General features: G+C 57.4%; 2 protein-coding genes across 3 annotated transcripts; both read left to right on the forward strand.

Annotated features, from left to right (window-relative positions):
- The first annotated feature begins 55 nt into the window (after positions 1-55).
- On the forward strand, positions 56-8,558 carry KAT2A (lysine acetyltransferase 2A). Its single transcript, XM_054649845.2, has 18 exons — positions 56-741; positions 1,271-1,394; positions 2,183-2,328; positions 2,678-2,767; positions 2,915-3,096; positions 3,933-4,124; positions 4,199-4,305; positions 4,430-4,537; positions 4,624-4,760; positions 5,396-5,604; positions 5,675-5,801; positions 6,034-6,144; positions 6,234-6,377; positions 6,612-6,726; positions 6,807-6,843; positions 6,982-7,045; positions 7,236-7,320; positions 7,549-8,558. Exons 1-18 carry the CDS (start codon positions 514-516, stop codon positions 7,740-7,742), a joined length of 2,400 nt encoding a protein of 799 aa, XP_054505820.1. The 5' UTR covers positions 56-513; the 3' UTR covers positions 7,743-8,558.
- Positions 8,559-8,761: 203 nt separating this feature from the next.
- On the forward strand, positions 8,762-13,611 carry DHX58 (DExH-box helicase 58). 2 transcript variants are annotated; one of them, XM_054649860.2, is made up of 13 exons: positions 8,882-9,177; positions 9,255-9,456; positions 9,537-9,727; positions 9,900-10,016; positions 10,231-10,357; positions 10,437-10,619; positions 10,694-10,950; positions 11,058-11,207; positions 11,429-11,590; positions 12,372-12,562; positions 12,761-12,857; positions 13,081-13,305; positions 13,386-13,611. In XM_054649860.2, exons 1-12 carry the CDS (start codon positions 9,010-9,012, stop codon positions 13,258-13,260), a joined length of 2,025 nt encoding a protein of 674 aa, XP_054505835.1. In that variant the 5' UTR covers positions 8,882-9,009; the 3' UTR covers positions 13,261-13,305; positions 13,386-13,611. The 2 variants fall into 2 exon arrangements, with proteins under 2 accessions (XP_054505834.1, XP_054505835.1); XM_054649859.2 differs by having other exon boundaries at positions 8,762-9,177; positions 13,081-13,611.
- The last annotated feature ends 8,820 nt before the right edge of the window (positions 13,612-22,431 follow it).

The following is a 22,431-nucleotide window of genomic DNA, read 5'->3' on the forward strand; positions in this document are numbered from 1 at the left end:
CTTCCCCCGCGGGGAAAGGGGCGCGGTCTCTCATAAACGGCCCTGCTGGCGGAGCCGGTTCGCCGGTACCGGGCAGGAGGCGCGGCCACGCTCCGCACCGGCCGCCCAAGCCGGCTGCGAGCAGGCGGAGGGCGGGTCACACACCGCGTTTGGAGAACAGGGCGTGGCCACGCTCCATATTTGCGGGAGGCAGCGGAGCGCTACCGGCTACCGGAGGGGTGCGAGCGCTCCGCCAGGCACCGACGGCTCGGCATCGTCCCGTGAGGGGCTGTCGCGGTGGGTCGTCATGACCGGGCCTCGATCCTCTCTGGGCGGTTCACGCCACCCGCAGTGCCGAGTGGGAGCTCTGCTCCCGTTTGGGGCAGCGGGTGACGTGAACCGGTCCCAGGAGCGCTGTCCCGGGAGCAGCGGCGCCACCTCCCCCGCGGCCGCCGCCGCGAACTACAACTCCCGGCGTTCCCTGCGCTTCCGGAGCGCAGGCGCAGTGCGCGCGGGGCGCACGCCGGGCCCGGCATGGCGGAGCCGGAGGCCGCGCAGCCCGGGCGGCCCCCGCCGGGCCCGGCCACAGCAACGGCGGCCACAGCGGGGGCGAGCGGGGGAACGGCTGGAGGAGCGGGATCCAGCGACCCGGCACGGCCCGGGCTGAGCCAGCAGCAGCGGGCGAGCCAGCGCAAGGCGCAGGTGCGGGGGTTCCCCCGCGGGAAGAAGCTGGAGAAGCTGGGGGTGTTCTCGGCTTGTAAGGTGGGGACGGCGGCACCGGGAGGGCACGGAGGGCAGGAGGGGGGATTCGAGGCTGTGCATGAGTGGGGGATGCAAGGACGGGCATGGTGGGGGTGCAGGGGATGCGGGAGTGGGGGTTCAGTGCTATGCATGGGTGGGGGGTGAAGGATGAGGATGCTGACCCGAGTGGGGGATGCAGGAGGGGGTGGCAAGGACGGGTATGGGTGTGGGAGGGGAATTTAGGGATGCAGGAGGGTGAGTGGAAGGAATAAATGGACAAAGGATGCGGGATTGGGATGTACATGGGGTGCAGGACGGGGGTGCTGGGCGGGGGGTGCAGGAAGAGGGTGCTGAGTTGCCCAAGGGAGGTGTAGGGATGTCACTGAGCAGGGGCTGCCGAGTCCTGGGGCTGCACGGGGGAGTATTGGGGTGGTGGGGGCTGAGAAAAGCTGGGCAGGGTGAAAAGGGGTAGATGGGAGCTAGGGAAATCTTTGGCCACAGAAGGTGGCAGCCACTGCAACAACCACTGCTGTCCCTCTCCTCTTCCCAGGCCAACGATGCCTGCAAGTGCAATGGCTGGAAGAACCCCAACCCCCCCACAGCCCCTCGAATGGACCTGCAGCAGCCAGTGACCAACCTGAGCGAACCCTGCAGGAGCTGTGGCCATGCTCTGGGTAACTCCTGTGGCACCCCCTGGGCAGGGCCAGGGGTGCTGATCCCTTGTTCTCACTGTGGTGAAATAGGAGCTTCTTTGAGCCAGGTCTCATAAGCTTTTGGAGGTCTTTTTCACACCCAAGATAGCTCAGCTACCTTAGAAGGCATAAAATCAGCAGGATGGCTTGTGTTGCAGTGTTGGAAACAAAAAGGTTTTAATAAAAGGCAAAATAACAAACTCTTTACAGAGAAAAACTAAGCGCAGAAAGCTCTCCTGCCCTTAGTAAAACACTTCACAAAAGCAATTAGTTTCTTTGTTCTCTTCTTTTTCTAGTAAATTGCCCAAACAAAACTTCTTGGCTCCTGTCCAATTAGCTCTCCTTAAATTTGAGGTGGAGTCCCCCAAGTCCTATAAGGTGTCTTTTCACTGGATTGAAGAGAAGCACTTCTAAGCTTATTTTCTTTTTAAGAAGACAAAAGATAGTTTTGTCACTCCATCAACAAGAAGCACATTCCTATACTGTGGTGCTGATCCCTTGGCTTTCTCTTTGTGGTGCTGATCCCTTGCCTTTCTCTTTGTGGTGCTGATCCCTTGGCTTTCTCTTTGTGGTGCTGATCCCTTGGCTTTCTCTTTGTGGTGCTGATCCCTTGGCTTTCTCTTTGTGGTGCTGATCCCTTGGCTCTCTCTTTGTGGTGCTGATCCCTTGGCTTTCTCTTTGTGGTGCTGATCCTTGGCTTTCTCTTTGTGGTGCTGATCCCTTGGCTTTCTCTTTGTGGTGCTGATCCCTTGGCTTTCTCCGTGGCACAGCTGACCACGTGTCCCACCTGGAGAACGTCTCAGAGGAGGAGATCAACCGTCTGCTGGGCATGGTGGTGGATGTGGAGAACCTCTTCATGTCAGTGCACAAGGAGGAGGACACAGACACCAAGCAGGTGTATTTCTACCTGTTCAAGGTGAGTCTGGGGCTGGGCAGGTCTCACTGCCCCACTCCTGGGGGGACTTGTGCAGAGTTTCTGGTCATTCTGGGGGTTGCTGTCCCGCTGTTTGTGCTCTCTTGGAGCTGGTGCTGAAGCTGTGAACCATCCCACAGCCCAGAGACCTGGAATGCTGACTCTCTTCTGGAGTGACTGCTCTCCTGGCCTGGAATTCCCATGGGGGGCAGTTCTATGGGATGAATGGGTGTGCTCCAAGGGCAGCACCGGTGCCTTCCTGGCTGTAGAAATTGGAGCAGCCCCATGGCAGCATTCAGCCACTTCCACCTTTCCTGGAATATCCAGTTCATGTCTCTTGGTGTCTTTGTAGCTGCTGCGGAAGTGCATCCTGCAGATGAGCCAGCCTGTGGTCGAGGGGTCCCTGGGGAGTCCTCCCTTTGAGAAACCAAACATTGAGCAGGTGAGGCTGCTGGCAGGCTGGTGCACTGCCCTGATGGCTTGTCCTGTGTTCTGCTGCTCTTGCACAGTCCCCTCACTCTCTGGGAGGCAGCATGGAAGAGCCCAGAGCAGCTCCTGGCACCCTCCCACTGTGCCCTCCTCTCCCCAGGGAGTCCTGAATTTCGTGCAGTACAAATTCAGCCACTTGCCACCCAAGGAGCGCCAGACCATGTATGAGCTCTCCAAGATGTTCCTGCTGTGCCTCAACTACTGGAAACTGGAGACGCCGTCCCAGTTCCGTCAGCGCTCCCAGAATGACGACGTGGCCACCTACAAGGTCAACTACACCAGGTGAGGAGGGCAGGGGGCCTCTGAGCCAGCCACCCTGGGCTCTGCCAGGCTGTCAGTCACTAGGAGAGCAGGCACCTAAAGGTGCCAATGCTTCTAAATGTCAGCAGTGCCTTCATCCAGCCTGCTCCCAGCAATATTGTCCCAGGAGGGATATGGTTGCTCTGGGGTCTCTGGTTCTCTCTAGCTGGTCAGAGGGACCCTAAGATGTATTAAAAAGTCTCTTTTCCCAGCCTGGCAGTCAAAGAAGGAGTCAGAACTCTTCATTTCTCGGTCTCAAGGTTGATTATTGTATCTTATCTATAAAATTCTTTCTCCTGACCTGCCGAGGTCCACTCAGCCAGACAGTCAGAGGCACTCTGCCTCCCTGGGGTGGTGTTATCTTTTTATACTAAAAACTACCTGTACAATATTTACAATTACTTTCCAATACCTATCACCTATGTTAGACAGTGAGCTTCTACTCTAAACCAATCCAAAAGTGCCACCATCACAGCAGAAGATGGAGGCCAAGAAGAAGAAGGAGAAAGGCTGGCCATGCCCAGATTCCTCCATCTTGCCCCTTGAACCCCCATTCTAAAAACCCCAAAATCTATTTTTCACCCTGTGATCAATTCACTATCATTCCACTTAAACTTTCGTGGCTTGTAAATCTTCATAGAAGGTTGGTAATTGTTTTTTCCAAGGGCTAAATCAGAGGCACAGGGGTCTTGGGCTCTGTGCCAAGGTCTCTGAGCCCCCTGGGCAGGGGCTCGAGTCCTCCAGGGCAGCCAGAGGGATTTCCCGGGTTCCAACATGGTTCCAGCCCTGTCTCCAGAGCCCCCCTTCGTGTCCCACAGGTGGCTGTGCTACTGCCATGTGCCACAGAGCTGTGACAGCCTGCCCCGCTATGAGACCACGCACGTGTTTGGGCGCAGCCTCCTCAAGTCCATCTTCACGGTGACGCGCCGGCAGCTGCTGGAGAAATTCCGCGTGGAGAAGGACAAGCTGGTGCCAGAGAAGCGGACACTGATCCTCACCCACTTCCCCAAGTAGGTGCCCGGTGTGGAGATGGCTGCTGGAGGGCACTCCTCCTTTGGCATGCTGATGTGCCACTCCCTGCCAGGTTCCTCTCCATGCTGGAGGAGGAGATCTACGGTGAGAACTCTCCGATCTGGGAGGCTGATTTCACAGTGCCAGCTGCAGAGGGTGCCCAGCTGGTGTCTCGCCCAGGTATTTCAGGATAATTCAAGATTTTCCCCTCCCTCTATTTGGGGGCTGAGGGATAAAGGGTCAAAGTGAGGCTGAGCATTTTCACAAGGCATTTTCAGTCATGGGCACCGTGGGTTTCTTGCAGCTGCAGTCAGCACTGTTGCCGTTCCCACCACTCCTCTCTTCAGCAAGAAGCTCAGCAGCAGCAGCTCAGCCACCAGCCTGGACACCAGCACCCCAGAGCCCCTGCCAGGTAAGGTCACCTGAGCCCACTCCAGAAAGCTGGAACTGTCCATGGTCCCTCCCAGCAGTGCATGTGCCGCTCTGCTCCCATGCCAGGAGAGAAGAGGAAGCTCCCCGAGAGCCTGACCCTGGAGGATGCCAAGCGGATCCGTGTCATGGGAGACATCCCCATGGAGCTGGTGAACGAGGTCATGCTGACCATCACGGACCCTGCTGCCATGCTGGGCCCCGAGGTATGGCCTGGGGATGTTGGGGTGCCTCCATGGCCTACAGTGTAGCAGGCACAGGGCCTGCCAGGGCCCCATGGAGGGCAGAGGCCTAAAGATAGGAAATGCCAAGTCACAGTGAATGGCTGGAAGCCCTTTCTTCTGCCTTTTGGACCCCTGCTTATCTCTCTGTAACCCCATAGGTCACTTCTCCTTAACCCCTGCTATTGGCCAATTTCTGATCCCCCTATACCCTATATAATGGGCTGGTTAAGCCCAGTTCTGGAGAAGAGCTGTCACTGAACTCTTTGCAGACATTACTGCAGAATGCCAGAATGGCCTTCTCCTCTCTTGCCCTGAGTCTGCCTGCCTGTGGCACCTTGCAAGCTAAGAGCTGGAATCACAAAGAGCTGATAATCACTATAAGAGCTGATATCCCTTAAGCTTGCTAAGGTTGCCAGCAGCTGAGAGCTGCTTGGGTTTTGGGCAGTCTGTCCCTGTAAAAGGGCTGAGCTATCCGGCCTGTGTACCCTGCTCAGGGGCAAACCTGCACCCTCCAGGAGGCTGAATTACTACAGAGCTGCTTCCCCAGCGTGCCAGGGTGGGGTGGGCTCCCCCAAAGAGGGTGTGCAGTGCCAGTGACCCCCACTCTGTGCCCCCAGACCAGCCTGCTGTCGGCCAACGCGGCGCGGGACGAGACGGCGCGGCTGGAGGAGCGGCGCGGCATCATCGAGTTCCACGTCATCGGCAACTCCCTCTCCCAGAAATCCAACAAGAAGATCCTGATGTGGCTGGTGGGGCTGCAGAATGTCTTCTCCCACCAGCTGCCCCGCATGCCCAAGGAGTACATCACTCGCCTCGTCTTTGACCCGTGCGTGGCTGGGGGGTGCATGGGGGCCGGTGTGGGGGGCTCCCCTCACCCTCGGCCGTGCTGCCCGCAGGAAGCACAAGACCCTGGCACTGATCAAGGATGGACGAGTGATTGGGGGCATCTGCTTCCGTATGTTCCCTACCCAAGGCTTCACGGAGATTGTCTTCTGTGCTGTCACCTCCAATGAGCAAGTGAAGGTGAGAGAAGGGAGGTGGGCATACAGGTGTCCCCCCCCCCCAAAGTTTGGTGTGGGCAGGATGGTCTCTTTGTAGCCCTTTGGGCAGCCAAACCTGCTCAGCACTGGACACCCCCAAGCTGTGGTAGTTGCTCCTGGTCATCTTCCAGCTGCCCTTTCCATGGGTGGGAGGGGGTTGTTTATCCCAGCTGGGGCTGCCTGAGACGATCTCCATCTCATGGTACTTCCCCAAGGGCTATGGGACACACCTGATGAACCACCTGAAGGAGTACCACATCAAGCACAACATCCTCTACTTCCTCACCTATGCAGACGAGTATGCCATTGGCTACTTCAAAAAGCAGGTGGGCTCCTTCCCCTGGGAGCTGCTCCCAGCTCTGCTGCTCACCTACCCCCTTCCACCTACCCCTTCCCACCTGCCCCTCTCCCCAAGGGCTTCTCCAAGGACATCAAGGTCCCCAAGAGCCGCTACCTGGGATACATCAAGGACTACGAGGGGGCGACCCTGATGGAGTGTGAGCTGAACCCCCGCATCCCCTACACTGAGCTTTCTCACATCATCAAGAAGCAGAAGGAGGTATGGCCCAGGGGTGGGCACAAGGGTAGGTGACTGCCAGCCACCCCCTGAAGGCAGAGGAGAGGTGTGGGGCTGTGCTGACCCTGAGTGCAGACTTGCAGGGCAGCGAGGGGGCAGTGGTGGCATTGATATTGACTGGGGTTGTCTCTGGCCCTGCACGGTGGGTTTGTGGGGTCCTTGGAGCATCCTGCAGCCCCCACTCACCTGCTCCCTTCCACCCCCCATTCCATGCAGATCATCAAGAAGCTGATTGAGAGGAAACAGGCTCAGATCCGCAAGGTCTACCCAGGCCTGACCTGCTTCAAGGAGGGCGTGAGGCAGATCCCCATCGAGAGCGTCCCTGGCATCCGTGAGTCCTGGCAGGGGGGGCTCTGTCCTTCCTCCCCATGGCTGCAGAGCAGACATGGTGACACTGACACTTTATTCCAGGAGAAACAGGCTGGAAACCACTGGGGAAGGAGAAGGGGTGAGTGCTGCGTGGGCTGCTGCTGCTGCCCTTCTGCAGCAGCAGGGCTGGGGGCTCAGCTCGGGCTGTGCCTCAGTCTTGGTGTTTTCCTGGCCCTGGAGTGGAGAGAGGCTGATGGGCACTGGCTTTGTCCTGCAGGAAGGAGCTGAAGGACCCAGACCAGCTCTACAACATGCTGAAGAACCTCCTGGCCCAGATCAAGGTGTGGGCAGGAAAGGACCCTCAGCTCTGGGGTGCCTGTCTCCCTGACAGCCCTCAGAGCTGCCTCCCTTGGGATGTACAGGGCTTTGCCCTTGGGGACTGCTGGGTGTGGGAGGGAGCAGGACCCCTGGGTGCTGGAGCAGACAAGGGTTGTGTGTTCATTGCTCCAACTGCCCCCCACTTCTCCCCAGACCCACCCCAGTGCGTGGCCTTTCATGGAGCCGGTGAAGAAGTCAGAGGCACCAGACTACTATGAAATCATCCGCTTCCCCATTGGTAGGTTGGTGTGTCCAGCACCCCAGGACAGGATTGCAGCAGAGGGGGCTGAGAACCCCACATTAATCAGCAGAGGGGGCTGAGAACCCCACATTAATCGTGGGGTCTGTGCTGGGGACTCAGGTTTGGGGCGGTGGGAGCCTTGGGATAGTCCAGAATGAGAGGGGTGAGTTGAGACCCGTCCAGCTCAGTGTCTGGGGGAGGGATCCTGATCTGTGCCACCTGCAGACCTGAAGACCATGACAGAGAGGCTGAAGAACCGCTACTATGTGACCAAGAAGCTGTTCATTGCCGACCTGCAGCGCATCATCACCAACTGCCGCGAGTACAACCCACCCGACAGCGACTACTGCAAGTGTGCCAACACCCTCGAGAAGTTCTTCTACTTCAAGCTCAAGGAGGGGGGGCTCATCGACAAGTAGAGGGGGCTGGTCTGGATCTGCTGTGGCCACCGGCCTTCCTGTGGGAGGGGCAGGGCTCCTGTGGGATCCAGCCCCACTCTTTGTGTTGGTAGGAGCTGCTGGAGGGATTGGTGCTGCTGAGCAGCCTGGGGAGCTGGGCTTTCCTTCTTGGGGAGCCACAGGGGCTGGGGGGCTGGTGCTTTTATCCCTGAGGTGCTCTGGCTGCCTCTCCTAGGGAATGGGGGTGAGGCTGGAGCTGCCTCATCAGGATCTGCCCAGGGCAGGGACAGCACTGAGCTCCCGCCTCTGCCTGGGGAGAGGGAGCCCCCTGAGCCCTGTGCATCCCCTTTACCTGGGATCGTGCCTTCTGCCCTGACTCCCTGTGACAGGGCAGGGGCACACAAGTGCTTTGGTCTCTGCTCCGTCCACACGCAGGCAGCCCCTGCCCCTCACACTGAATGTAGGCGGGCTCAGCCCTGCTCTGCCCGCGGTGCTGCTCCTGGGCCGGGGTCCTGCTGGGCAGGGGGCTCTGCCCTGCTCACCCAGCTCCTGCTGCCTCTGTCAGCCCTTCCCTCCCCTCCGGGGCAGGTCTGCCTTCCCTGCCTGTCCCTCCTCCCTGCCAGCTGGGCAGTGGGGGCTGCCAGCCCCAGTCCTGCCCCTCTGAGTGCCAGGGAGCGTGGCTGCCCGGTGCTGTGCTGGCCTCTGCTCCCTGCTCTGCTCCTTGTCCCCTCCTTGCTCCCCACCCCTTTCCTTGCCCTCCACTCCCCCATTTCACTTGACTGGTGTTTTCGTTGGTTTGTTCGTTTGTTTGTTTTTTTTAATAAATGTCCTTGTGCAGCCCCAGATCCATCCTTGGGGCTCACCCCAGCGGGGGGGGGGGGTAACCTGGGATATTCTGGAGGGTGTTGGGGAGGGGAAGAGGCACAGCTCGGGATGGGGAGAGTGTGAAGATCCCTGTGGATGGGCTGGGGCGCACTGGGCAGAATTGGGGTGCAGAGTTTAGTTGGGGTGTAGGGTGTAGGTGGGGGCACAGGGGCGATCTGGGTGCGGGGAGGTTCTGTGGGAGCTCCACTCGCTTTTGGTTTCGCTTCCAGTTGGGAGCCGGGGCTCCCTGGGGATCCCCGAGGAGGGCGGCTCGGCTCGGCTTGGCTCGGCTCGGTTTTCCCCAGCTCGGCCAGCGTGGCCCCCCCTTGCTGCTCCTTCCCCGTGCCCCGCCCGCCGCTCTCGGCGCCGCCTCCAGTTTCGTTTCCCGGCGGCTGCGGCGGCTCCGGGACGCGGAGAGCGGGGAATGGAGCTCCGGGGGTACCAGCGGGAGGCGGCGGCCCCGGCCCTGAGCGGCCGCAACAGCATCGTCTGGCTGCCCACGGGGGCCGGGAAAACGCGCGTGGCCGTGCACGTCTGCCGGCAGCACCTGGAGAGCCGCAGGGACGGCAAGGTGGCCGTGCTTGTCAACAAGGTGCTGCCCTGCCCCGGGATCGCGACAGCCACCGCTGGCGGTCCTGGCCAGCGCTGAGCGTGGTCCTGTGGGCGCAGGTGCACCTGGTGGACCAGCACACCGAGAAGGAGTTCCACGTGCTGCAGGACACCTTCAAGGTGGCATCCATCAGTGGGGACACCAGCCACAAGACCTTCTTCGCCGACCTGGTGAAGAAGAGCGACGTTGTCATCTGCACAGCGCAGATCCTGCAGAACGCCCTGGTGAGCACGGAGGAGGACGTGCACGTGGAGCTGACAGGTGGGCACCAGACTACAAATACTGCTGGCCCCACAGCTGTGGCTGAGCCCCAACCATCTCACCTTGCTCCCTTCCCCCAGATTTCTCACTGCTGGTGATAGATGAGTGCCACCACACGCACAAGGACGCTGTTTACAACAAGATCATGCTGAGATACCTCCAGCGCAAGCTCCGTGGGGAGCAGGACCTGCCACAGGTCCTGGGGCTGACGGCATCCCCTGGCACTGGGGGGGCAACATCCTTTGAGGGGGCCGTAGAGCACATCCTGCAGGTGCGTCCTGTGCCCCCTGTGCTGTTTCAGCAGGGTGTTCCTTGGCATGGGGGGTGATGCCCAGGTGTGTGGGTGCTGGGAGCTTGGAGGAGTCATCCCCAAACTCACCAGGTGAGTAGCATTGTCCTGGGCAGCTGGGCTTAGGGTGGAAGCAGGGTCTTTTCCTTCTCAGATCTGTGCCAACCTGGACACTGAGAAGATCACTTTGGTGCGGGATGAGTTGCAGCACCTGCAGAGCCACGTCCCCCAACCCAAGAAGCAGTATGACCTGTGCCAGGAGAGATCACAGGTGAGGGATGCTCAGATGCATGGGATGCTCAGAGGCATGGGACTGCTCACTGGGTGGAAGGTGAGACCCCCCAAGCCCTGCTGTGTGAGGCACCTTCATCTGAAAGTGTGAAAAATCAGTTGACCCAGAGCTTTGGTGCTGGGGGATCCCACAACTGTCTGGTCCATGCAAGCAGCCACAATTCCCATGTCCCTGAGCCCCTCTCTGCTGCCAGGACCCCTTTGGCGAGCAGCTGAAGAAGGTGATGGTGCAGATCCAGCAGTTCATGGAGAAGCCGGATTTCCCACGGGACTTTGGCACGCAGGTTTACGAGCAGCGCATTGTGGAGCTGGAGAAGAGAGGTGAGGCTGTGCCAGGGAGGGTGTGGCAGGGCTGGGCCATGGGGACAGGCTGTGACTGCCGCGTCCCCTGCCCTGGCAGCTACAGAGATGTTTTGTCGCAAGACGCGGGTGTGCGCCCTGCACCTGCGCAAGTACAATGACGCTCTGCTGATCAACGACACCGTGAGGATGGTGGACGCCTTCCAGTGCCTCCAGCAGTTCTACAGCTCTGAGAGGGATGAGAAGGACCCCACTGAACAGTTTCTCAGCACCACATTTGAGGGTAACTGAGGGGCCTGGAGGGGGGTGATGCTGGCTGCATTTGGGGTGTCCCTGACGCTCCTGTCACCTGTGCAGAGAACAGGGCGAAGCTGCAGGCGCTTGCTGGGGATCACCGCTATGAGAACCCCAGGCTGGCCAAGCTGGAGGGGATCCTGCGTGAGCACTTTCGGCCCCTGGGCACTTCTCGTGGCATTGTGTTCACCAAGACAAGGCAGAGTGCCCACAGCCTGCTGAGCTGGCTGCAGAGCACGGCCACGCTCCGTGGGCAGCACATCAGGGCCGCCGTCCTCACCGGCGCCGGCTACAGCAACCAGACCAGGCACATGACACAGGTGAGTGCAGGGAGGGTGGGCAGGAGCTGCACCGACCCCGCTTTGCACATTTTGGGGGTCTCAGAGCCCTACACAGCTGCTGAAGCATCACCCCTCTGTCTACCCAGAATGAGCAGCAGGATGTGATCAAGCAGTTCCGTCAGGGAGCCCTCAACCTGCTCTTCTCCACCAGTGTGGCTGAGGAGGGCCTGGACATCCCCGAGTGCAACATCGTGGTGCGCTATGGGCTGATGACCAACGAGATTGCCATGATGCAGGTGCTGCCCAGGCTCCCTCTGGCCCTGCCAGGATCCCCCAGAGGGGCAGGGGTGGGACATGGTGGCTCTTGCATTCCCTGCAGGCAGCTCCTTGGGGATGAGCCCATCTCCTTGGCAAGGCGCAGAGGAGGGTGGAGGTGGCTCCGTCCTCACAGGGTGGCACAGAAGGGTTGGCTGTGTCCCTCATCTGTTGACTGCAACATTTGAACCTTGCCCTGCAGGCCCGGGGCCGTGCCCGTGCTGAGAACAGCGTCTACTCTGTCCTTGCCAAAGCCAACACCAGAGAGGTGACCCGAGAGCTGCTCAATGAGGACCTGGTGGAGCTCATGAAGAGGGCGATTCAGGCAGTGCAAGCCATGCCTGAGCAGGAGTACTTCCAAAAGGTGGGTGCTGGGTGCTGCCCTGGGTCTGGCAGGGCCAGGCAGCTCTTGCTGCTTGCTCTGTCTCAGAGAAGCAGAGATGCAGATTCCCCAGATCCTGGGGTGGGGTTGTGTGAGGGGCCTCACCAGCGTGTGCCCATCCTGCCCTGCCCTCCTGCTCTGTGCTGATAATGCCTCCCTCGGTATCCATGGATCTTGCCGTGTCTCCCATCTGTCCTTTGCTGACCCCTGTCCCCCGCTGTGGGAATCCACAAAATCAGAGGGGTTTGGGAAAGCTGCAAAAGGCAGGCCTCAGAGACAGCAGAACTGCGATTAGAGCTAAGCAGCAGCCATGAGATTGGCCAGCAGAAAAATTATTTAGAAAGTAGAAAAGCAAAGACAAATAGAACAATGGTCTGTGTATTAACACTTGTCTAGAATAACTCTCTAAGCTACAGAAAAGTTTATCTAGCAAGATATTAGGAAGTTTGAAGCTTAATAATGGAGCTTTGTGCATTGTGCTTTAAGGCTTACAAGCAGGTATTGTATTTGAAATAAGCAAGCATTGTTTTAACCAAAGGTATGTGTGCTTATAGTGGTTGGATAGAACTACTGTCAATGTGCTTTTGCTTCGTGTGATTGGTCAAAAAACTTACGAAGTAAGTTGTAACATTAAATTCTTTGTCTGCTGCCTGGGATGTGAGCTGGTGGCATCTTCCCATTGTCATAACCATGTAATGAGACTGATGCTGGAAAATCAAACAGCTCAAAGCACATTCCGGTGATACCCCCCTGTCCCCCCCAGATCCAGGAGCTGCAGAGGGTGGCTGTGGCCAGCTGGCTGCTGAAGGAGTCCAGGATCAGCGAGCGGAGGCAGCTGCACCAGGCGTCTGCTGTTCAGCTGTACTGCATCAACTGCAGCAGGCCCGTGTGCCGGGGCAGCGACATCCGCACCGTGGAGGGCATGCACCACGTCAATGTCAACCCCAAATTCGGGTAGGGGGCTCAGGGGCAGGCAGAGGGGTAAGGGGAGTTATTGGAATATTACCAATATAGCCATCAGGATGTGCCTGAGCTTGTCTGGCCCTTGCTGCTGAGCCAAATAGCAGCACTGTGGTGTTTTCCCCCAGAGACACTTTTGGCCGGCTGGGTGTGTGGTGTTTCACCCCAGCCCTGATGGCCCCTTCCTTCCAGGTCATATTACAGAGTTTCCTCTGGGAAAATACAGTTCCAGAGGACTTTCAAGGACTGGGAGCCCGGCTGCCGCATTTCCTGCAACAACTGCAGCCAGGTGAGCACCACAATTCCCCAGTGTCTGCAGCCCAGGCACAGCTGGAGGGACAGAAGGGCTGAGCCTTGTGAGCTGTGCCATGTGTGTGCTGTGGGACACGGACACAGGCTGTTTCCTGTGGAGGGACACGCCTTGGGAGCAAGGAACTGTCCCCTCCCTGTGGCCCTGCAGCCTGGGGACGCCGTGTGTGCCTCGGGTGACTGTCCCCTCCCTGCCCACACAGGACTGGGGCATGGAGATGCTGTACCGCCAGGTGAAGCTGCCTGTCCTCTGCATCAAAAACTTTGTGGTGGAGACACCAGCAGAGAAGAGGAGGTACAAGAAGTGGGGGGCTGTGACATTCCCCATCGAGGCCTTTGACTATGTGGAGTACTGCTCTGGCACCTACGGCCTGTCCTTGTAGCACGGGCTCTGTTCAGAAGAGGACCATTCACCGGGTGCTTTCAAGGTACTGCATGAAAAGGGGAGGCTTCCTCAACCCTTGGACAGAGAGCCATGGCTCACTCCTCTTTTCCTTGCTGATCTGAGCCTCAGCAGCCTGTCCCGACCTGGAGCCCATGGCTGCTGATGGAGCTTTGCTGCACCCATGTAGAAAGGATGAGATGCTGGCACTGAAAACCACCCAAACCTTGCTCCCCGTGCTGCTGCCTTCTCCTCCACAACCCTGCCAGGAGAACCATCATTTCTGTGGGTCCAGGACACTCTCATTTATGAACTTGATGGCTTCCCATTAAAACATACATGCTAGACTGAAGGGGAAGGGTGGCTGCATCACTCGTGGCAAGAGCTGGTTGGGTACAGGAGGCTTTGAGGGGGGAAAATTGCCCCAGAGCCACAACCCACTGGACCCTGTGCCAGCAGAACAGGGGTCTCCAGGGGACAGAGCAGCCTGTGAGGCTGCCCCAGCCCTACCCCAGCCACAGCCAGTGCCCTGAGCGACCCATCTCACCCACCCACCCGAGACCGACCCTTCCCGAGGTGCAGAACGAGCCCGAACCCTCTGGGGCAGCCCCAGGGGTCCCGGGGGGCTCTGGGTGTCCCCTTGGTCTCACCTGGGAGCGCCCTGGGGAGTGTCCGAGCTGCGGGGGAGCCGCGGGGCTGTGGCAGGAACTGGGACCGGGATCAGGCACAGGAAAGGGCTGGGCGGGGGATTCGGTACTGAGGGATTGGGGACTGGGGGATTCATTCGGTACCAAGGGATTGGGTACCAAGGGATTCATTCGGTACCGGGGGATTGGGGACCGGGGGATTCATTCAGTACTGAGGGATTCGGTACCGAGGGATTGGGGACCGGGGGATTCATTCGGTACCAAGGGATTGGGTACCAGGGGATTGGGTACCGAGGGATCCATTCGGTACTGGGGGATTCATTCGGTACGGGGGGATTCGTTACTGAGGGATTAGTTTGGTACCGGGGGATTTGGTACTGAGGGGTTCATTCAGTACTGAGAGATTCGGTACCGGCGGATCCGGTTCCGAGGGATTCGGTACCTGGGGATTCGGTGCCTGGGGATTCAGTACCGAGGGATTCATTCGGTACCGGGGGATTCATTCGGTACCGGGGGATTCGGTACCGAGCCCCGGACCGGCCGTGCTGTGCCGCCGCCAGCCGCTAGAGGGAGCCCCGCGCCGGGCTGGGGAATGCCCGGGGAACCGGGGAACGATCGGAGGGGACCGGGGGATGCCCGGGGAACCGGGAGATGTTTGAGCAACCGGGAAACGATCCAGGGGGACCAGGGAATGCCCGAGGAACCGGGGGATGCCCGGGGAGCCGGGAGATGTTCGGGGAACCGGGAAATGATCCGGGGGGACCAAAGCATGCCCGGGGAACCGGGAGATGATCCAGCAAGTACCGGGGAATGCCCGGGGAACCGGGGGATGCTCGGGGAGCTGGGAGATGATCCCTCGGGGCCCGGGGGATGCCCCGGCCGGTACAGGGGCTCCAGGCGTGTCCCTGCCACACGTGCTGCTGCTGGCCCGGGCACCCCCCTGCGGATGCTCGGCAGGTCAGGGGGAGCTGCAGGAGGACAAGGACAAGAGCAGGGGAGCAGAGGCTCCCGCGGCGCCAGGCACACATAGCCCGCTCCCAGGTGGACATGGCCCCGGGGAAAGCAAGCTCCTGTGCATCAGAAACTGGGTAATGAGGCCAGTTGAGTTATTTGTAGCTCCTTGTGGGCTGGGATGGCCTCTCCTCCCGCTCCCTAGGCAGGATCCCTCCCGCAGGGACCCCAGAGCGTTTTGCTCAGCTCAAATTGCCCTGATTTGTGCTTGGAGAATTCAGGTTGTGAGTTAGCCCAGTGGGTGCCCACAACCCTGGCAGATCTGTCTGTCCTTTTGGGACAGCCCCAAACCAGAATTTCTGTAACAAAACTTGCCCCTCTTTGAGGGGGTGCAGCTGATGTTATGGAACGTGGGACCAGGACAGCACTGTGAGTCTCTGTGGGCTTTGGAGGTGGGTTTGTATCCATCCTCTGCTTATTCTTCCCTCTGCATCCCTGCTTTAACATCATCTGCATTTGATTTCTCCTTCCCAGGGGCTCGGTCACCTTGGGCCTGGCAGCAGGGAGCAGCTGAGCTGCAGTGATCACTGCTGTGACCTTGCTCTGTGTCCTTCAGGGCTGGCATCCTCCTGAGCCAGCATCCTTCAGGACTGGCATCCTTCAGAGCCCGTGGCCCAATCCCCAGGCTGGGAGAAGTCTGTGGCTCGAAGCACCTTTGCTTATCTCAGCTCCACTGCTGTCCCAGCCATTATCTGTAAGCAGAGAGGGGCACCACAGCAAACAGCTGCTGCAGCAAGTTCTGCTGGCACAAGCGCCCCGAAGGGCTTTGCCCCTTGCCCACGGGCTGCCAGGATGGGCACAGCCCCAGGAGCTCCTGTGGCCTCCTGCCCCAGCACCCCCCGTGCCCCTGGCTGTGCTCACAGAGTCACGGCAACGCAGCAATTTCTGTTTCACAGCTCGTTTCATTTGTCAGCAGTGCGTCAGAAAGCTCTGGTTCCCCTCTCGAGGCACCAGCTGGAAAACCTCTGGCTCCTCCACCTGGCCGTGCCTCAGGTCAGCCCTTTCCCCAGGGTGGAGTTTAGTGGGATTTAGTGCTCAGGCTGTTATCAGGAAGGAGCCTGAGATGTGACTCGATTCCAGCATGCAAGTGTCTTCCTGGGGAGAAAACTGCTGGGTATTAAAGGGCTCTTTAACTTGGCTCACAGAGAAGGATGATGAGAACTGGGGCTGAAAGATAAAGTCAGGCAAATTGAAATTTGAAATCCAGGGCAGGTCTGCAGCAAGGAGGGCACAGAGCAGCCAAAGCAGGACCCCAGGCACACCTTTATCAAAGAGATAAATAAAGGTGGGGGTCCTGCCCTGAGGGTGGCTCCATCCTGCCCCATGCTCCTGGCCCAGGGGAGGGGACCTGAGGTTCTGAGGAAAACCCTGAGATCACAACACAACCCAGAAGCCCTCTCCCCATTTTGTCTCTGCCTGGGAGCCTGTGGAGCGTGCAGGGTGTCCCTGTCCTGCTGCAGGAGTTAATCCTGCCTGGTGGCATCTCAGGATGCTGCTGGATTAAACAAGGGGATTAGCATCAAACAATTTCCCTCGTGCCCCCGAGCGGGAGGCAGGAAATACAACCAGTGCAGGTTTATTCTGCTCGGGTTCAAACAGCTCCCTGGCATGTGGTGTGTGCTGCCAGCCCAGCCAGTGGCACCAGGGTGGGCATGGCCAGAGCAGGGGTTGCCCTTCCCAGGGGAATTGGGGAGGTGTCCCTGCTGCTTGGCACTCTGGTGCCCACTGCATCCCGTGCCCAGTGTGGATCCCACCAGCCCAACCATGAGGTGCCAGTGCAAAGGGGCAATCCCAGCCTGGGGAAGGGGCTGCAGCCCTTCACTGGCTGGTACCAAAGGCAGGACTGGGGAGGCTCCAGCCCCCCACAGGCACTGAGCCCCCTGGCACTGCTCCTGTGGCTGCTCCTGCCAGCCTGGGCTCAGCTGTGGATGGCAGGGGATGGAACAGCCTCGCAGATGTAAAAGCAAAATCTGTTTTCCCAACAGCTCCTGGGTTCCTGAGCCAGGGAATGGCGATGCTGCTCTGATCTGATGGCAGCAGTGCTGCAGGCTGCCAGCTTTCATCCCAAGCTTCGTGCCCACCTGTGATCCCAGGGCCCCCTGGCAGCAGCAGGGCACAACCCTGTGCTCTCAGCCACTTAGAAAAAGTAAAACAAACCCCTTAATCCTGGGGTTTTGATGGAACTGCTCGTGCAGCACTGGCTGGAGCACAACAGCCCCATGCCTGGCAAAGAGACTTGACCTCTCTTCAGACCAAAGCACTGTGGGAGCAGCTGGACTCACATCCCCGTGTCCTCACTGGCCCAGATCCTTCGGTCCCTGGAGGTTTCTTGGCTGCTTTCCTCTGAGGAACATTCCCAGGGCAGCCAAGTCCCTGGTCAGCTGAGAACAAGACCATCACACATGCCCACCTTGTTTTTCTAGGAAAGGGCTAAAAATACCATCCCAGGGCTGTGTGGAAAGGCCTGGGCACATCCTCAGCTCCTGGGAATCAAATGATTTACAGCTCCTAGCCCGTGTGTGACCCCTGCAGGGGCAGGGACAGTCCCTGGGCCAGGGCACGTCTCTGTGGGGCAGGGGGGCTGCAGATCCCCCCTTCCTCAGCACTGCCTGGGGTGGCCACTCTCCTCCTTGCCATTTTTAGGTGACAATTTGGGCTGGGCACTGGCAGGATGTGGCAGGGAGGGGACACAGCACGGTGGGGTGAGACCCAGACACAGTCTGGGGCCTGCAGGGACCCCTGGCGCGAGCTTCAATATCCAAAAAATCCCCCAAACAGAATTTCATGCACTAAATCTTAGGGCTGCAATTCTGCTGAGGCTTGGCTTTATAATTGGATCTGTCAGAAACCCGTCACACTTAATGTGCAGCTGCCAGCCTGCGTGCAACTCCTCAGCTCTGCTGGGCAACGGGAAATCTGCTCCTGGGATTTTCCAGCTGGAGGAAAGGTCTAGTTTGTATCTCAATTTCTAACCCTAGGAGGAGGGCAGCCCTGGTTTTGACTCGAGGTGCCTCAATTTCCCTCTGTGCCAGGGAAGGTGGTGGGATGGGGATGATGCTGCTGAGGAGTGGGAGCCCAGTGTGTGAGTGTGTTCTTCACCTGAGTAATCAAACCCTTTATGCAGTGTTTGATTAAAGGCCACAAAACAGATTATCTTTGATTCTTCCACTTTATTTTTGTTGCCTTCATTTGTCCCTTGGAGATGAGAGAGTTGCTCTGGTGCTTATTAGTCACAAAGCCCCAACCTCGCGCTGCGTTCCTGCTATCTGAGAAATGAATTATTAATGGTGCATTAAACAGAGACTGGAAAGGGGCCCTGGGACACTGATAATCAGGAGCTAATTGAGGAAGAAATGAGATACTGCTCCCATTGCAGAGAAAGGACTGTGCAGTGCTCTGATACCAAAGGTGACCCTGCTAAAATTCCTGGGCCAGCTGAGCCCGGCTCTGCCTGCTCAGCCCTCGCTGGTGGCTCTTGTGTGCACCTGCCTGGGATCTTCTCCCTGCCTGGGATCTTCTCCCTGCCTGGGATATTTTCCTTGGCAAGTGGAACATCTCCCCTGGGATGTTCTCCTTGGCTGGGATGCTCTGCCCTGGCCAGGATGTTCTTCCTGACAGGGATGTTCTTTCTGACAGGGATGTTCTTCCTGACAGGGATGTTCTTTCCTGACAGGGATGTTTTTCCTGACAGGGATGTTCTTCCTGACAGGGATGTTCTTCCTGACAGGGATGTTCTCCCTGACAGGGATGTTCTTTCTGACAGGGATGTTCTTTCTGACAGGGATGTTCTTCCTGACAGGGATGTTCTTTCTGACAGGGATGTTCTTCCTGACAGGGATGTTCTCCCTGACAGGGATGTTTTTCCTGACAGGGGTGTTTTTCCTGACAGGGGTGTTCTTTCTGACAGGGATGTTTTTCCTGACAGGGATGTTCTTTCTGACAGGGATGTTCTTTCTGACAGGGATGTTCTCTCTGACAGGGATGTTCTCCCTGACAGGGATGTTTTTCCTGACAGGGATGTTCTTTCTGACAGGGATGTTCTTTCTGACAGGGGTGTTTTTCCTGACAGGGATGTTTTTCCTGACAGGGATGTTCTTTCTGACAGGGATGTTCTCCCTGACAGGGATGTTTTTCCTGACAGGGATGTTCTTTCTGACAGGGATGTTCTTTCTGACAGGGGTGTTTTTCCTGACAGGGATGTTTTTCCTGACAGGGATGTTCTTCCTGACAGGGATGTTTTTCCTGACAGGGATGTTCTCCCTGACAGGGGTGTTTTTCCTGACAGGGATGTTCTTCCTGACAGGGATGTTTTTCCTGACAGGGATGTTCTCCCTGACAGGGGTGCTCTGTTTCAGGCATCAGAAAGGAATCAGACAGACGCATTCCTGGCCCTGCAAAGATGCTGCATCCCGGATTCTGGTGGCATGGAGCAGACCCCAGGGCTGGCCAGGAGTGTGGGCACAGGCAGCTCTCTGTGTCCCAGGGCTGATATCCCACCTCAGGATGCTGGATCCTGCCTGGAGCTCACCTGGACTCCTTCACAAGTGACTGGGGCTGAACAATTTCAATCCATTTTATTTGTCCTCCTTTACTGTTTCCCCACACACATTTCAGCTGGGCCTGTCAGATTTCTCCTCCTCCACTCTGGCTGCATTAAAGGCTCACCCCAGCCCTGGCACCACCTCAGGGGTCCTGTGGGACATTGCCACGAGGTCCTGAGGGTGGAGAAAGGTGAGAGCACGGAGAATTGTCACTGTCACTGTCCTCCCTGGCTGCTGCTCTGAGAACATCAGGCTGACACGTGCCCTGTGTCCCATCACCTCCCCTCTGCAAACCCCAGGAAAGCAAAACCCAGCTTTAGGACTGTCCTAAACTGTCCCAGGACTGTTCCCCTCCTGGTGGGCTCAGTGCCACCTCCTCCCAACAGCCAGGCAGGGCTCCCTGCTCCAGCTCTGCTGAAGCAGCAGCACCTCACCCAGACTCCTTGCATAAATATTTATGCACTGATGCAACACTTTTTCTAAATATAAAGCTTTATCTGAAATTTCATTTAAACATTAAGTGTAGATAATTTATTTATAATTAATGTAGACATCAAGCCCCATCTCTGGAATGCCTGTGAGCTTTCATTTATAATTGGGAGGTAAGTCAGGAGCTAGAGGCTGGGCTCTTATCAGTTTCATTTTAATTTTCCTCCTACAGCAAATGAAGCTGGTGCAATTCATCTCTCATTAGGAGGAAGCACAAAACTCCCCTAAAATAACAGTTTTATGGGGAACAGGTAATAAACCCATCTTTGTTCCTCTTCGATAATGTCACTGGGGCTCACAGATCCCACCAAAGTGTTGCTCTCCCTCAAAAATAAATCCATGAAAAATTAAAAAACCACTTTCCTGTATAACAAAATTTACTCCCTGCAATTATGCAGAGGGAGCAGTTATCAGCCTTCTGTAGATTTTAATTAAAAGTTACAATAGGAGGGAAATAACAAGGGCCACAAAATAACAGCAGCCTCTCCCCTGACAGGGAATTATTGGTGCCTCTCAATGCCCAGTGCTGGGGCCAGCGGGTCCCAGGGGCAGTGCTGGGGTCCCTCTTTCACTCCTGCAGCTGTGGGGGAATTCCTGCACCCATGGGTGCCCAAATGGGGGCCCAGCTCAGCTCTGACCCCTTTGTGCTCTTGTTTGTGCACCCCAGTTAGAGAATGGGGCTGTGGTGCCCATGGGGTGGGGTTAGGGTGAGGATTAGGGTCAGGGTCAGGGGGAGGGTTAAGCTTAGGGTTAAATTTAGAGTTAGGGTTAGGAGGTAGCATTGGGGTTAGTGTTATGGTTAGGGTCAGTGTTAGGATTTGGGTTAAATTCAGGGTTAGGTTTAGGTTTAGGTTGAGTTTTAGGGTCAGGGTTATGGTTAGGGTGAGGATTAGGGTGTGGGTGAGGGTTAGGGTTGGGGTTAGGGTAAAATTTATAGTTAGGGTTAGGTTTTGGAGGTAGCTTTGGGGTTCATGTTATGGTTAGTGTCAATGTTAGGGTTAGCGTTAAGATCAGGGTTAGGGTTAGGTTTAGGTTTAGGGTGAGGTTTAGGGTCAGGGGTAGGGTTAGGATTAGGTTTTGGAGGTAGCATTGGGGTTAGGGTTATGTTTAGTGTCAGTGTTAGGGTTAGGTTTCGGATTAGGATCATGATTAGTTTTAGGGTTATCCTTTCCCTGCTGATATGGCTGTTCAGATCCTGGGGTGCAAACCACAACCCAGCTCTGTCAGGCTCTCAGGGCACAGATTCTCCCCATTAAATCCCTCAAGGCACATGGGTCCTGTCTGGGTTCATCCAGCATCCCCAATTCCTTCCTTGAGAAGCATCTTGTGGCAGAGTGGGGCTGTGGGAGCTGCATGTGCCTGGCCCAGATATTTTACAGAGCTCACAGAGACCATCAAAGGCAGCTCACACTAAAAATAGCAGGTGCCCAGGCTGGTGCAGGGGCTGCTCTGGGAACACAGCTCCTCTGTCACCTGCAAACACCTGCACATGTGGGAAGGGCTGCAGCGCTGGGAAACCTCATTCCATGTTTACAGCAGCTCCAGAGTGCAAATCGTTGCTTTTGAGGACACCTCAGGCTCGTCTGAATTCAACCAAGGGTGCTTGTGGGGTCAGTGCCCCTCACCCACACTGGTTTGGGGTTGAACTCCCCCCCTGGCCAGAGCTGATGAGGAGCAGGTGAGAGCCAAGAGGTGCAGCTGCGCTCCCCGTGTCAGCTTTGTGCTCTCCTGGAGCCTGGAGCTGCTGTCCCACCCCAGTCCCCCACAGGCCATGCCAGCAGTGTGCCATGGCAATCAAGGTGGATTGAACCACCTGGAGCCCACCTGGGATCACTCAGCTCCCCATGGGCTGCTGCTGCTGCTGCCCAGTGCTGTTGTTCCTTTAACCAGTTACAGCTGTCCAGTGTTCCCCTGCTGCTCTGCTCATTGCCTTCCCTGCATCCTGGCTGTGAAGGTGCTAAACCCCCCCCCTTGCTCTGGCTCTGAAACGTTTATGAAATCTTTATGGGCTTTTGAAAAGATTTTAATTCCCTGACAGTGCTGCTTTCAGTGGGGGAAAAAAAAAATAAATTATGACTCAATGAGCAATTACAGCTCAACAGCTGCTGAATGGCCACGGCAGCTGCTGGAGCAGCTTGGCTGAGGAGCCAGAGAGGCTTCCTGGAAAGTGCTGCTGGGTCTGATCACCCCACACAGACCTTCCTTGGCTGGCTTGGCCCTGAGCACGGCCCTTCCTCTGCCCACCTGTCTCCCATGGCCTGCTGTGCCCAGAAATCTGAGTTCTGCCTGTGCTGGCCCTGCCAGGGATGGCACAGAGATGGGCACTGCAGGCAGCTGCTGGTGTGGGACCCTCTCAGGTTTTTTGTGGTTGAAATGGCTCCCAAGGTATTAGAAAATCTCTTTTTCCCAGCCCCAGAACCGAAGAAGAAGCCAAGACTCTTCTGTTCTGGTTCTCAAGGTTGTTTATTTTCTCTTATCTGTGAC

This window comes from Agelaius phoeniceus, chromosome 26 (genome assembly GCF_051311805.1).
Source record: "Agelaius phoeniceus isolate bAgePho1 chromosome 26, bAgePho1.hap1, whole genome shotgun sequence".
NCBI classification, from domain to species: domain Eukaryota; kingdom Metazoa; phylum Chordata; class Aves; order Passeriformes; family Icteridae; genus Agelaius; species Agelaius phoeniceus.